The sequence below is a fragment of the Entelurus aequoreus genome, linkage group LG05, assembly GCF_033978785.1.
Source record: "Entelurus aequoreus isolate RoL-2023_Sb linkage group LG05, RoL_Eaeq_v1.1, whole genome shotgun sequence".
In the NCBI taxonomy this organism is placed as follows: Eukaryota; Metazoa; Chordata; class Actinopteri; order Syngnathiformes; family Syngnathidae; genus Entelurus; species Entelurus aequoreus.
Window position 1 is genome coordinate 5,809,853 of NC_084735.1, and position 17,500 is coordinate 5,827,352.

At 37.6% G+C, this 17,500-nt stretch overlaps 1 protein-coding gene across 1 annotated transcript in view; it reads right to left on the reverse strand.

The window, feature by feature from the left end:
• Positions 1-5,652: 5,652 nt before the first annotated feature.
• The window catches only part of LOC133649573 (V-type proton ATPase subunit C 1-A), a 36,411-nt gene continuing 24,563 nt past the window's right edge, over positions 5,653-17,500 (reverse strand). The window contains exons 8-13 of the mRNA XM_062046172.1: positions 17,065-17,133; positions 15,281-15,373; positions 12,521-12,614; positions 12,350-12,447; positions 10,324-10,447; positions 5,653-6,082 (exon numbers count right to left, since the gene is read on the reverse strand). Of these exons, the coding sequence (XP_061902156.1) occupies positions 5,984-6,082; positions 10,324-10,447; positions 12,350-12,447; positions 12,521-12,614; positions 15,281-15,373; positions 17,065-17,133 (577 nt within the window). The 3' untranslated portion in view covers positions 5,653-5,983. The remainder of the gene's footprint in view (positions 6,083-10,323; positions 10,448-12,349; positions 12,448-12,520; positions 12,615-15,280; positions 15,374-17,064; positions 17,134-17,500) is intronic.

Sequence of the window (17,500 nt, forward strand, 5' to 3'; positions counted from 1 at the left end):
GATAATAAACATGTAGATAATAGACATGTAGATAATAAACATAGATAATAGACATGTAGATAATAGACATGCAGATAATAAACATGTAGATAATAAACATAGATAATAGACATGTAGATAATAAACATGTAGATAATAGACATGCAGATAATAAACATGTAGATAATAGACATGCAGATAATAAACATGTAGATAATAAACATAGATAATAGACATGCAGATAATAAACATGTAGATAATAGACATGTAGATAATAGACATGTAGATAATAGACATGTAGATAATAAACATGTAGATAATAGACATGTAGATAATAGACATGTAGATAATAAACATGTAGATAATAAACATGTGGATAATAGACATGTAGATAATAAACATAGATAATAGACATGTAGATAATAGACGTGCAGATAATAAACATGTAGATAATAAACATGTAGATAATAGACATGTAGATAATAGACATGTAGATAATAAACATGTAGATAATAGACATGTAGATAATAAACATGTAGATAATAGACATGCAGATAATAAACATGTAGATAATAAACATGTAGATAATAGACATGTAGATAATAGATATGCAGATAATAGACATGCAGATAATAAACATGTAGATAATAAACATGTAGATAATAGACATGTAGATAATAGACATGCAGATAATAAACATAGATAATAGACATGTAGATAATAAACATGTAGATAATAAACATGTAGATAATAGACATGTAGATAATAAACATAGATAATAGACATGTAGATAATAAACATGTAGATAATAGACATGTAGATAACAGACATGTAGATAATAAACATGTAGATAATAGACATGTAGATAATAGACATGCAGATAATAAACATAGATAATAGACATGTAGACAATAAACATGTAGATAATAAACATGTAGATAATAGACATGTAGATAATAAACATGTAGATAATAAACATGTAGATAATAGACATGTAGATAATAGACATGCAGATAATAAACATAGATAATAGACATGTAGATAATAAACATGTAGATAATAAACATGTAGATAATAGACATGTAGATAATAAACATAGATAATAGACATGTAGATAATAAACATGTAGATAATAGACATGTAGATAATAAACATGTAGATAATAGACATGTAGATAATAGACATGCAGATAATAAACATAGATAATAGACATGTAGACAATAAACATGTAGATAATAAACATGTAGATAATAGACATGTAGATAATTAAAACATGTAGCTATTAAAACATGATAAAGATGATATTAAAACATGATACAGATGAAGATGATCATAGATGATAAATATGCTATTAAAACATGATACAGATGAAGATGATCATAGATGATAAAGATGATATTGAAACATGATACAGATGAAGATGATCATAGATGATAAAGATGATATTAAAAGATGATACAGATGAAGATGATCATAGATGATAAAGATGATATTGAAACATGATACAGATGAAGATGATCATAGATGATAAAGATGATATTGAAACATGATACAGATGAAGATGATCATAGATGATATTGAAACATGATACAGATGAAGATGATCATAGATGATAAAGATGATATTGAAACATGATACAGATGAAGATGATCATAGATGATAAAGATGATATTGAAACATGATACAGATGAAGATGATCATAGATGATATTGAAACATGATACAGATGAAGATGATCATAGATGATAAAGATGATATTGAAACATGATACAGATGAAGATGATCATAGATGATAAAGATGATATTGAAACATAATACAGATGAAGATGATCATAGATGATATTGAAACATGATACAGATGAAGATGATCATAGATGATATTAAAAGATGATACAGATGAAGATGATCCTAGATTACATTAAAAGATGATACATATGATATAAAAAGCTGATAGAGATGAAGATGCTATTAAGAGATGATCCAGGTGTGCATCATGAGACTCACAGGTGGTGTCCACAGGAAGAGGAAGTGGAATAGGAAGTGGAAGAGGAAGTGGGTGTTCCTGCACGTCAGTGTTGGTCAGCCAGGTGGACTCAGTGTCTCTGGTCCAGTTCTCCTGGTACTTGGCTTCTATGATGGTCTCCCCCTGGACCTGGACCTGGACCCCCGCACCCCCCCTGCTACTGCTGCCCCCGCAGCCCATCAGCACACACACACACACACACACACACACGTACACACACACACACACACACACACACGCACACACACACACACACACACACACACACACGCACACACTTGAGGAGGATAACACGGCTCGGCTCGACTCGGCTCAGCTCGGCTCGGCTCGGCTGCTCCCCGAACGTCTGCGCGCCTCTCTCATGGCACCATCTTCATCTTCCTCTTCCTCATCGTCGTGTTGCGGGCTGACCCGCGTGACAAAACGTCGTGCGTCATCACGGCCAGGGGGCGTGGCTACTGAGACCTAGCGCCATGTGCTGCGCTGATTGGCTGAGCGGTGAGGTCATCGGTGGAAACGTCATTGTTATGCAAATGAAGCGCACACAGGCAAAGTTATATTATATTTATACTGTATGTGTAAATATTATATATGTATATTTATACTGTATGTGTTAATATATTATACTGTATGTGTACATATATTATATTTATACTGTATGTTTAAATATATGTATATTTATACTGTATGTGTAAATATAATATATGTATATTTATACTGTATGTGTTAATATATTATACTGTATGTGTACATATATTATACGTATATTTATATTGTATGTGTAAATATATTATACTGTATGTGTACATATGTTATATTTATACTTTATGCATAAATATATGTATATTTATACTGTATGTGTAAATATAATATATGTATATTTATACTGTATGTGTACATATATTATATGTATATTTATACTGTATGTGTAAATATAATATATGTATATTTATACTGTATGTGTACATATAATATATGTATATTTATACTGTATGTGTACATATATTATATGTATATTTATACTGTATGTGTAAATATATGTATATTTATACTCTGTGTAAATATAATATATGTATATTTATACTGTATGTGTTAATATATTATACTGGTTAATATATTATACTGTATGTGTACATATATTATACGTATATTTATACTGTATGTGTAAATATAATATATGTATATTTATACTGTATGTGTCAATATATGTATATTTATACTCTGTGTAAATATAATATATGTATATTTATACTGTATGTGTTAATATAATATATGTATATTTATACTGTATGTGTACATATATTATACGTATATTTATACTGTATGTGTAAATATAATATGTATATTTATACTGTATGTGTAAAAACATACTGTATGTGTACATATATTATACGTATATTTATACTGTATGTGTTAATATATGTTTATTTATACTGTATGTGTAAATATATGTATATTTATACTGTGTGTTGATATAATATACTGTATGTATACATATATTATATTTATACCGTATGTGTAAATATATTATACTGTATGTGTACATATAATATATGTATATTTATACTGTGTGTTGATATAATATACTGTATGTATACATATATTATATTTATACCGTATGTGTAAATATATTATACTGTATGTGTACATATAATATATGTATATTTATACTGTATGTGTAAATATATTATACTGTATATTTATACTGTATGTGTACATATGTATATTTATACTGTATGTGTAAAAGTACAACTATGAAGTATTTAGGTCACTATTGATTACCTCCACCACGAAATAAGGATCAATGATTACATTTTGGGGCTGATGCGGATCCTCTCTACTACTACGTTACCTTACCAGCTGTGTGTGTACTCGCGACCACGCCTCCGCTCACAGGGACAAAGATAGTGGATCAGTGACAAGAGGGTTCGCTCCACTTAGTTATGGGCACATTTTGATGCAACTTGCATGAAACAAGGAGCAACTGATGACATTTATGCTGCGTTACCTTACCCGCTTAAACGTCCATGTGGGACAAAGATAGTGGATAACTGACAGGAGGGTTCGCTCAATTTATTTAATTCCACTAAAGATAACTCTCAAAAGTTGCAGGCACATTTAATAAAGGGAAGGGATTACATTTATGCTACGTTATCTTACCAGCTTCACCTGCCATGTGGGATCAAAATAGTGGATGACTGACAAGAGGGTTCACGCCACTATAGATAACTCACAAAGTTATGGGCACATTTTGACCAAACTTGCATGAAATAATGTACAAGTGATTACAATTATGCTACGTTACCTGACCAGCTTCACCTTCTGAGTGGGACAAAGATAGTGGATGACTGACAAGAGGGTTCGCGCCACTATAGTTAGCTCACAAAGTTATAGGCACATTTTGACCAAACTTGCACAAATTAAGGAACAAGTAAATATTACATTTATACTATGTTACCTCACCAGCTTCACCTTCCGTCTGGGACAACGATGGTGGATGACTGACAAGAGGGTTCGCTCCACTATAGATAACTCTCAAAGCTATGGGCACACTTTGATGTAACTTGCATGAAACAAGGAACACGTGATTATGTTTATTTACACTGCGATACTTTAGTGGATACTGGATGAATGACAAGAGAGTTCGCTCCACTATAGATAACTCACAACGTTATGGGTACATCTTGATGCAACTTGCATGAAGTGAAGTGATTACATTTCTACTAAATTACCTTAGCAGCTTCACCTTCCGTGTGGGACAAAGATAGTGGATGACTGACAAGAGGGTTCGCTCCACTATAGATAACTCAGAACGTTATGGGTACATCTTGATGCAACTTGCATGAAGTAAATTACCTTAGCAGCTTCACCTTCCATGTGGGACAAAGATAGTGGATGACTGACAAGAGGGTTCGGTCCACTATAGATAACTCACAACGTTATGGGTACATCTTGATGCAACTTGCATGAAGTGAAGTGATTACATTTCTACTAAATTACCTTAGCAGCTTCACCTTCCGTGTGGGACAAAGATAGTGGATGACTGACAAGAGGGTTCGCTCCACTATAGATAACTCACAACGTTATGGGTACATCTTGATGCAACTTGCATGAAGTGAAGTGATTACATTTCTACTAAATTACCTTAGCAGCTTCACCTTCCGTGTGGGACAAAGATAGTGGATGACTGACAAGAGGGTTCGCTCCACTATAGATAAGTCACAACGTTATGGGTACATCTTGATGCAACTTGCATGAAGTGAAGTGACTACATTTCTACTAAATTACCTTAGCAGCTTCACCTTCCGTGTGGGACAAAGATAGTGGATGACTGACAAGAGGGTTCGCTCCACTATAGATAAGTCACAACGTTATGGGTACATCTTGATGCAACTTGCATGAAGTGAAGTGATTACATTTCTACTAAATTACCTTAGCAGCTTCACCTTCCATGTGGGACAAAGATAGTAGATGACTGACAAGAGGGTTCGCTCCGCTATAGATAACTCACAAAGTTATGGGCACATTTTGACCACACTTGCAGGAAATAAGGAACAAGTGATGCCATTTGGGGGCTTTACTACTGGGAGGTAGGACCTGGTGGAGGTCCTGTCTGAGTTGCCTGCTCAAAAGACAGAAAAAGACAAATGATTTAATGACATGAACATTTATTATCATTTTGAAATACTTTACAGTATGCACACAAATAACAATACGACGACAAGGAAGCACACAGTTATTTGACTGTAAAACCAGGCGACACATTGATGTACTACTTGCTAAAAAGACGTCACGCTCCCAAACACAAACATTGAGGTACTCCTGCAATAAGTGAACACTCTGGATTTGTCCCGCAAGGAGAGGGGAGGTCAGAGTTCAAGTTGACATGTTCTTGTTTCGGAGGACAAGAAGAAGAAGAAGAAGAAGAAGAAGAAGAAGGGAATGACAAGAAGTTGGGGACAGAGTGAGACCTCCCGTCTTCTTAGACTTTGAAGTCCAGCAGGTTGCAGTCCACCTTGTAGTACACGTAGGGGTAGTACTCCTGCTGGCTCAGGTTCAGACCTGGAATGTCCATGGACGCCTGCGGGGGGGGGGACGACTCTCCTTAGCTTCACACCACAAAACTACCTCTAGCCGTTGCCATGGAGACGCTGATGTGTTAGCTTCAAACCACATAAGTATGTTATGTTGTGATGCTAGCCGTCGCCATGGGGACGCTGATGTGTTAGCTTCAAACCACATAAGTATGTTATGTTGTGATGCTCGCTGTTGCCATGGAGACGCTGATGTGTTAGCTTCACACCAGAAAAGTACCTCTAGCTGTCACCATGGAGACGCTGATGTGTTAGCTTCAAACCAGAAAAGTATGTTACGTTGTGATGCTCGCTGTCGCCATGGAGACGCTGATATGTAAGCTTCACACCAGAAAAGTACCTCTAGCTGTCACCATGGAGACGCTGATGTGTTAGCTTCACACCAGAAAAGTATGTTACGTTGTCATGCTCGCTGTCGCCATGGAGACGCTGATGTGTTAGCTTCACACCAGAAAAGTACCTCTAGCTGTCACCATGGAGATGCTGATGCGTTAGCTTCAAACCAGAAAAGTATGTTATGTTGTGATGCTAGCCGTCGCCATGGAGACGCTGATGTGTTAGCTTCACACCAGAAAAGTACCTCTGGCTGTCGCCATGGAGACGCTGATGTGTTAGCTTCAAACCAGAAAAGTATGTCATGTTGTGATGCTAGCTGTCACCATGGAGACGCTGATGTGTTAGCTTCACACCAGAAAAGTACCTCTAGCTGTCACCATGGAGACACTGATGTGTTAGCTTCAAACCAGAAAAGTATGTTACGTTGTGATGCTCGCTGTCGCCATGGAGACGCTGATATGTAAGCTTCACACCAGAAAAGTACCTCTAGCTGTCACCATGGAGACGCTGATGTGTTAGCTTCAGACCAGAAAAGTATGTCATGTTGTGATGCTAGCTGTCACCATGGAGACGCTGATGTGTTAGCTTCACACCAGAAAAGTACCTCTAGCTGTCACCATGGAGACACTGATGTGTTAGCTTCAAACCAGAAAAGTATGTTACGTTGTGATGCTCGCTGTCGCCATGGAGACGCTGATATGTAAGCTTCACACCAGAAAAGTACCTCTAGCTGTCACCATGGAGACGCTGATGTGTTAGCTTCACACCAGAAAAGTATGTTACGTTGTCATGCTCGCTGTCGCCATGGAGACGCTGATGTGTTAGCTTCACACCAGAAAAGTACCTCTAGCTGTCACCATGGAGACGCTGATGCGTTAGCTTCAAACCAGAAAAGTATGTTATGTTGTGATGCTAGCCGTCGCCATGGAGACGCTGATGTGTTAGCTTCACACCAGAAAAGTACCTCTGGCTGTCGCCATGGAGACGCTGATGTGTTAGCTTCAGACCAGAAAAGTATGTCATGTTGTGATGCTAGCTGTCACCATGGAGACGCTGATGTGTTAGCTTCACACCAGAAAAGTATGTTACGTTGTGATGCTCGCTGTCGCCATGGAGACGCTGATGTGTTAGCTTCACACCAGAAAAGTACCTCTAGCTGTCACCATGGAGACACTGATGTGTTAGCTTCAAACCAGAAAAGTATGTTATGTTGTGATGCTAGCCGTTGCCATGGAGACGCTGATGTGTTAGCTTCACACCAGAAAAGCACCTCTGCCTGTCGCCATGGAGACGCTGATGTGTTAGCTTCAGACCAGAAAAGTATGTTACGTTGTGATGCTAGCCGTTGCCATGGAGACGCTGATGTGTTAGCTTCAGACCAGAAAAGTATGTTACGTTGTGATGCTAGCCGTTGCCATGGAGACGCTGATGTATAAGCTTCGGACCAGAAAAGTATGTTACGTTGTGATGCTCGCCGTCGCCATGGAGACGCTGATGCGTTAGCTTCAGACCAGAAAAGTATGTTACGTTGTGATGCTAGCCGTTGCCATGGAGACACTGATGTGTTAGCTTGAAACCACGTAAGTATATTACGTTAAACAGTCTCAGGTGACCTCTTCTTTGTGATTGGCCAACATGGCTGTCACTCAACTAAACACATCCTGTTATTTATACTAATACTACATTATATTGTATGTATGTGTACTTAGTGTGTACTCAAGTATACTACATCATACTGTATGTATGTGTACTTAGTGTGTACTCAATTATACTACATTATATTGTATGTATGTGTACTTAGTGTGTACTCAATTATACTACATTATATTGTATGTAGGTGTACTTAGTGTGTACTCAATTATACTACATTATATTGTATGTATGTGTACTTAGTGTGTACTCAAGTATACTACATCATACTGTATGTATGTGTACTTAGTGTGTACTCAATTATACTACATTATATTGTATGTATGTGTACTTAGTGTGTACTCAATTATACTACATTATATTGTATGTATGTGTACTTAGTGTGTACTCAATTATACTACATTATATTGTATGTATGTGTACTTAGTGTGTACTCAATTATACTACATTATATTGTATGTATGTGTACTTAGTGTGTACTCAATTATACTACATTATATTGTATGTATGTGTACTTAGTGTGTACTCAATTATACTACATTATATTGTATGTATGTGTACTTAGTGTGTACTCAATTATACTACATTATATTGTATGTATGTGTACTTAGTGTGTACTCAATTATACTACATTATATTGTATGTATGTGTACTTAGTGTGTACTCAATTATACTACATTATATTGTATGTATGTACATAGATGTATGTATAGATGTATTAGATGTAGATGTAGCAGATATAGATGTAGCAGATGTAGATGTAGTAGATATAGATGTAGCAGATATAGATGTAGTAGATATAGATGTAGCAGATGTAGATGTAGCAGATATAGATGTAGTAGATATAGATGTAGCAGATGTAGATGTAGCAGATGTAGATGTAGCAGATGTAGATTTAGTAGATGTAGCAGATATAGATGTAGCAGATATAGATGTAGCAGATATAGATGTAGCAGATGTAGATGTAGCAGATATAGATGTAGTAGATATAGATGTAGCAGATGTAGATGTAGCAGATGTAGATGTAGCAGATACAGATGTAGTAGATGTAGCAGATATAGATGTAGCAGATATAGATGTAGCAGATATAGATGTAGTAGATATAGATGTAGCAGATATAGATGTAGTAGATATAGATGTAGCAGATATAGATGTAGCAGATATAGATGTAGCAGATGTAGATGTAGCAGATGTAGATGTAGCAGATATAGATGTAGCAGAGATAGATGTAGTAGATGTAGATGTAGCAGATATAGATGTAGTAGATATAGATGTAGCAGATATAGATGTAGTAGATATAGATGTAGCAGATATAGATGTAGCAGATATAGATGTAGCAGATATAGATGTAGCAGATATAGATGTAGCAGATGTAGATGTAGTAGATATAGATGTAGCAGATATAGATGTAGTAGATATAGATGTAGCAGATAATGATGTAGCAGATGTAGATGTAGCAGAGATAGATGTAGTAGATGTAGAAGATGTAGATGTAGCAGATATAGATGTAGCAGATATAGATGTAGCAGATATAGATGTAGCAGAGATAGATGTAGCAGATATAGATGTAGCAGATATAGATGTAGTAGATATAGATGTAGCAGATATAGATGTAGCAGATATAGATGTAGCAGATGTAGATGTAGCAGATGTAGATGTAGCAGATGTAGATGTAGCAGATATAGATGTAGCAGAGATAGATGTAGTAGATGTAGCAGATGTAGATGTAGCAGATATAGATGTAGTAGATATAGATGTAGCAGATATAGATGTAGCAGATATAGATGTAGCAGATATAGATGTAGCAGATGTAGATGTAGCAGATGTAGATGTAGTAGATATAGATGTAGCAGATGTAGATGTAGCAGATATAGATGTAGCAGATATAGATGTAGCAGATAATGATGTAGCAGATATAGATGTAGCAGATAATGATGTAGCAGATATAGATGTAGCAGATATAGATGTAGCAGATATAGATGTAGTAGATGTAGAAGAGCTAGATGTAGCAGATATAGATGTAGCAGATATAGATGTAGTAGATGTAGAAGAGCTAGATGTAGCAGATATAGATGTAGCAGATATAGATGTAGCAGATAATGATGTAGCAGAGCTAGATGTAGCAGATATAGATGTAGCAGATAATGATGTAGCAGATAATGATGTAGCAGATATAGATGTAGCAGATAATGATGTAGCAGATAATGATGTAGCAGAGCTAGATGTAGTAGATGTAACTCACATCAATGATGGCGGCGCTGCTGTCCAGGTGTTTGTAGAGTTCATAGAGAACTTCCCTCAGCTTCTTCATGTTCTTCTTGTTGGGTTGCAGCAACATGGCCTGGAAGTTGACCGGCAGACCATACCTGAAGGTGCAAAGGTGCACAGGTGTCAGCGCTGCACAAGCTGTGACAGCTGGGAAAGGTGCAAAAGATGGAAAGGTGCAAAAGATGGAAAGATGCAAAAGGTGTAAAGGTGCAAAAGGGAGAACAGGTGTGATAGGTGGAAAGGTGTGAAAGGTGGAAAGGTGCAAAAGGGGGAACAGGTGTAATAGGTGAAAAGGTGCAAAAGGTGGAAAGGTGCAAAAGGTAGAAAGGTGCAAAAGGGGGAACAGGTGTAAAAGGTGGAAATGTGCAAAAGGGGGAATAGGTATAAACGGTGTAAAGGTGCAAAATGTGTAACAGGTGTAAACGGTGCCAAAGTTACAAAGGTGCAAAAGATGTAACAGGTGAAAAATGTGTAAAGGTACAAAAGTTGTAACAGGTGCAAAAGTAGCAAAAGTTACAAAAGGTGTACAGGCTGTAATAGGTGCAAAAGTTACAAAGGGTGTAACAGGTGTAATATGTGTAAAGGGTGTCACAGGTGTAAATGAGAGCAGGCAGAAGGTGTAACAGGTGTAAAAGGTGCAAAAGTTACAAACGGTGTAAAGGGTGTAATAGGTGTAAAAGATGTAAGGGGTGTAACAGGTGTAAAATGTATAAAGGGTGTAACAGGTGTAAAAGGTGCAAAAGTTACAATAGGTGTAAAGGGTGTATCAGGTGTAAAATGTGTACAGGGTGTAACAGGTGTAAAAGGTGCAAAAGTTACAAAAGATGTAAAGGGTGTAACAGGTGTAAAATGTGCAAAGGGTGTCACAGGTGTAAATGAGAGCAGGCAGAAAGTGTAACAGGTGTAAATGAGAGCAGGCAGAAAGTGTAACAGGTGTAAAGGGTGTCAGAGGTGTAACAGGTGTAAAATGTGTTAAGGGTGTAACAGGTGTAATATGTGTAAAGGGTGTAACAGGTGTAAATGAGAGCAGGCAGAAAGTGTAACAGGTGTAAAGAGTGTCAGAGGTGTAACAGGTGTAAAATGTGTAAAGGGTGTAACAGGTGTAAATGAGAGCAGGCAGAAAGTGTAACAGGTGTAACAGGGGTAAAGGGTGTCAGAGGTGTAACAGGTGTAAAATGTGTAAAGGGTGTAACAGGTGTAAAATGTGTTAAGGGTGTCACAGGTGTAAAATGTGTAAAGGGTGTCACAGGTGTAAAATGTGTAACGGGTGTAACAGGTGTAATATGTGTAAAGGGTGTAACAGGTGTAAATGAGAGCAGGCAGAAAGTGTAACAGGGGTAAAGGGTGTCAGAGGTGTAACAGGTGTAAAATGTGTAAAGGGTGTAACAGGTGTAAAATGTGTTAAGGGTGTCACAGGTGTAAAATGTGTAAAGGGTGTAACAGGTGTAAAATGTGTTAAGGGTGTCACAGGTGTAAAATGTGTAAAGGGTGTCACAGGTGTAAAATGTGTAAAGGGTGTCACAGGTGTAAAATGTGTAAAGGGTGTAACAGGTGTAAAATGTGTAAAGGGTGTCACAGGTGTAAATGAGAGAAGGCAGAAGGTGTAACAGGTGTAAAGGGTGTCAGAGGTGTAACAGGTGTAAAATGTGTAAAGGGTGTCACAGGTGTAAATGAGAGCAGGCAGAAGGTGTAAAATGTGTAAAGGGTGTAACAGGTGTAACAGTACAGACCTGAGGACAGACTCCACAAAGACCCTGAGAGCTTTGATGTGTATCCAGTGTAACAGGTGTAACAGGTGTAAAGGGTGTAACAGGTGTAACGGGTGTAAAGGGTGTAACAGGTGTAACGGGTGTAACAGTACAGACCTGAGGACAGACTCCACAAAGACCCTGAGAGCTTTGATGTGTATCCAGTGTAACAGGTGTAACAGGTGTAAAGGGTGTAACAGGTGTAACGGGTGTAAAGGGTGTAACAGGTGTAACGGGTGTAACAGTACAGACCTGAGGACAGACTCCACAAAGACCCTGAGAGCTTTGATGTGTATCCAGGCGATGAAGGCCTCACTGAAGTTGACTTTCAGCCATCGCACCAGAGGACCCTGCAGGAGGCAGCAGAAGGTGAAGGTGAGCAGCACACCTGCACAGGTGAGACAAGACAAGGTGCTGCCATACAAACTGCTTCTTCTTGTCGGTGGACAAGCGAGTCATCTCCTCTTTGTCTGCCTTCATCTCCTCCTCGTTGTACTGGAAGTCACGCACCGTGAACCTGAGGCAGCACAACCACCCTCATATTATGGGATGTACAACCACCCTCATATTATGGGATGTACAACCACCCTCATATTATGGGATGTACAACCACCCTCATTATGGCATGTACAACCACCCTCATATTATGGGATGTACAACCACCCTCATATTATGGGATGTACAACCACCCTCATATTATGACATGTACAACCACCCTCATATTATGGGATGTACAACCACCCTCATATTATGGGATGTACAACCACCCTCATATTATGGGATGTACAATCACCCTCATATTATGGGATGTACAACCACCCTCATATTATGGGATGTACAATCACCCTCATATTATGGGATGTACAACCACCCTCATATTATGGGATGTACAACCACCCTCATATTATGGGATGTACAATCACCCTCATATTATGGGATGTACAACCACCCTCATATTATGGGATGTACAACCACCCTCATATTATGGGATGTACAATCACCCTCATATTATGGGATGTACAACCACCCTCATATTATGGGATGTACAATCACCCTCATATTATGGGATGTACAACCACCCTCATATTATGGGATGTACAATCACCCTCATATTATGGGATGTACAATCACCCTCATATTATGGGATGTACAACCACCCTCATATTATGGCATGTACAACCACCCTCATATTATGGCATGTACAACCACCCTCATATTATGGGATGTACAACCACCCTCATATTATGGGATGTACAATCACCCTCATATTATGGGATGTACAACCACCCTCATATTATGGGATGTACAACCACCCTCATATTATGGGATGTACAATCACCCTCATATTATGGGATGTACAACCACCCTCATATTATGGGATGTACAATCACCCTCATATTATGGGATGTACAATCACCCTCATATTATGGGATGTACAACCACCCTCATATTATGGCATGTACAACCACCCTCATATTATGACATGTACAACCACCCTGATATTATGGGATGTACAACCACCCTCATATTATGGCATGTACAACCACCCTCATATTATGGCATGTACAACCACCCTCATATTATGGGATGTACAACCACCCTCATATTATGACATGTACAACCACCCTGATATTATGGCATGTACAACCACCCTCATATTATGGGATGTACAACCACCCTCATATTATGGGATGTACAACCACCGTCATATTATGGCATGTACAACCACCCTGATATTATGGGATGTGTAACCACCCTCATATTATGGGATGTACAACCACCCTCATATTATGGGATGTACAACCACCGTCATATTATGGCATGTACAACCACCCTCATATTATGGGATGTACAACCACCCTCATATTATGGCATGTACAACCACCCTGATATTATGGGATGTACAACCACCCTCATATTATGGGATGTACAACCACCCTCATATTATGGCATGTACAACCACCCTGATATTATGGGATGTACAACCACCCTCATATTATGGCATGTACAACCACCCTCATATTATGGCATGTACAACCACCCTCATATTATGGGATGTACAACCACCCTCATATTATGGCATGTACAACCACCTTCATATTATGGGATGTACAACCACCCTCATATTATGGGATGTACAAGCACCCTCATATTATGGCATGTACAACCACCCTCATATTATGGGATGTACAACCACCCTCATATTATGGCATGTACAACCACCTTCATATTATGGGATGTACAACCACCCTCATATTATGGCATGTACAACCACCCTCATATTATGGCATGTACAACCACCCTCATATCATGGGATGTACAACCACCCTGATATTATGGGATGTACAACCACCCTCATATTATGGCATGTACAACCACCCTCATATTATGGGATGTACAACCACCCTCATATTATGGGATGTACAACCACCCTCATATTATGGGATGTACAACCACCCTCATATTATGGCATGTACAACCACCCTCATATTATGGGATGTACAACCACCCTCATATTATGGGATGTACAACCACCCTCATATTATGGCATGTACAACCACCCTCATATTATGGGATGTACAACCACCCTGATATTATGGGATGTACAACCACCCTCATATTATGGGATGTACAACCACCCTCATATTATGACATGTACAACCACCCTCATATTATGGGATGTACAACCACCCTCATATTATGGAATGTACAACCACCCTCATATTATGGGATGTACAACCACCCTGATATTATGGGATGTACAACCACCCTCATATTATGACATGTACAACCACCCTCATATTATGGCATGTACAACCACCCTCATATTATGGGATGTACAACCACCCTGATATTATGGGATGTACAACCACCCTCATATTATGACATGTACAACCACCCTCATATTATGGCATGTACAACCACCCTCATATTATGGGATGTACAACCACCCTCATATTATGGGATGTACAACCACCGTCATATTATGGCATGTACAACCACCCTCATATTATGGCATGTACAACCACCCTCATATTATGGGATGTACAACCACCCTGATATTATGGGATGTACAAGCACCCTGCTATTATGGGATGTACAAGCACCCTGCTATTATGGGATGTACAAGCACCCTGCTATTATGGGATGTACAAGCACCCTGCTATTATGGGATGTACTTACTTGTTTTCTCTGGCCTTGTGCTTGAAGTCATCCAGCGCCTTACGGAACAATGTCACACTGAACAGGCCGCTGTCGTTGTCTTCAAACAACATCCTGAAACACACACACACATATACTGTATATACACACACACATCTATATACTGTATATACACACACACACACATCTATATACTGTATATACACACACACATATACTGTATATACACACACACACACACACACATATACTGTATATACACACACACATATACTGTATATACACACACACATATACTGTATGTACACACACACACGCATCTGTACTGTATACACACACACACACATCTATACTGTATACACACACACACACACATCTATACTGTATACACACACACACATCTATACTGTATATACACGTATATATACTGTATACACACACACATCTATACTGTATACACACACACATCTATACTGTATATACACGTATATATACTGTATACACACACACATTTATACTGTATACACACACATCTATACTGTATATACACGTTTATATACTGTATACACACACACATCTATACTGTATATACACGTATATATACTGTATACACACACACACACACACACACATTTATACTGTATACACACACACACATCTATACTGTATATACAAAACACACACACACATCTATACTGTATACACACACACACATCTATACTGTATATACACACATATATATACTGTATGTACACACACACACATCTATACTGTATATACACACACACATCTATACTGTATATACACACACGCACACACATCTATACTGTATATATATACACACTCACACACACACACACATCTATACACACGAATACATATAAATATATACACCTATACATACATACACACCCACACACATACAGACATGTATACACATGTGTGTATATATATATGAATATAATGCAATTATATTGTTTACAATAAACATTTTCCATTTTCCAAACATATATCACTATTGAATCATTATTTACAATAAATATATATACATCACTATTACATCATTATTTACAATAAATATACATATCACTATTATATTATATATATATTTATTGTAAATAATAATATAATAGTGATATGTATATTTATTGTAAATAATAACTATTACAAACCCCGTTTCCGTATGAGTTGGGAAATTGTGTTAGATGTAAATATAAACGGAATACAATGATCAATGATGAAATCATTGTATTCCGTTTATATTTACATCTAACACAATTTCCCAACTCATATGGAAACGGGGTTTGTATATCATTATTTAGAACAAATACAGTAAATATCACAATTATATTGCTATTTACAATAAATTATACTGGTATTAAAAAAAAACATATATACCAATTATACTCTTATTTACAATAATCATATATCACAATAATATACATTAAGATGATTATGTATCACAATTACACGTTTGAAGTGATTCATAATTTGGAGTGCATGAGAAAGTGTAAAGAAAACAGCTCTCTGACCCCTCTTGTAACAAGTACAAAGTAGTAGTAGTGCATAGTAGTACTTTCATGCATGCACGCATTAACCCCCAAAAATCCTTCATCTTCGTCCCACTTCTACAAACTGGTTTTCAAAACTTTCCCACACAACACGTTCACGTTGCAGACGAGAAGGCAGGTCTTCTGTGGACGTTCTACCAACAAGGGTTGCTAGGCAACGGCCCCACACGTGTCAGCCGAAAGGTGAGCGTTGGTAGATTGTGACATGTCTGTGAGAAGGTCAAGTGGACTTACTTGGTGGAGCGAGGAACTACCATCTCTGCCAGAGTTTCGTACGTCTTCTGCCAGTCGGCAAAGCTGGTCCTGAAGATAATAATCTCACATTACATTTCCATCACACTCCTCCTTCTGGGACCTTACAAACATTACCAACAAACTCTAATCCCCTCATAGGATTGATCCTTAAAAGTCGTAGCCGTCACAGGGTGAAAATGAGCTTTTTTACGTTGAAACAAATTGGATTAATATAATGTATCGTAGCCTATTTTTAACTTTTATTGCCAATCTCATGCTCACAACCAGCACAATTTCAAACAGCTTTTACCTCCCGTGCACACGCAAAACAGGCTAGGTTTGTTGTTACTGCTTTTTAATAAAGAAAAAGTCACTTCTCAACAAAATATATTGTACAATATGTATTTGCAAAACCATATATAATCAAAAATATGTT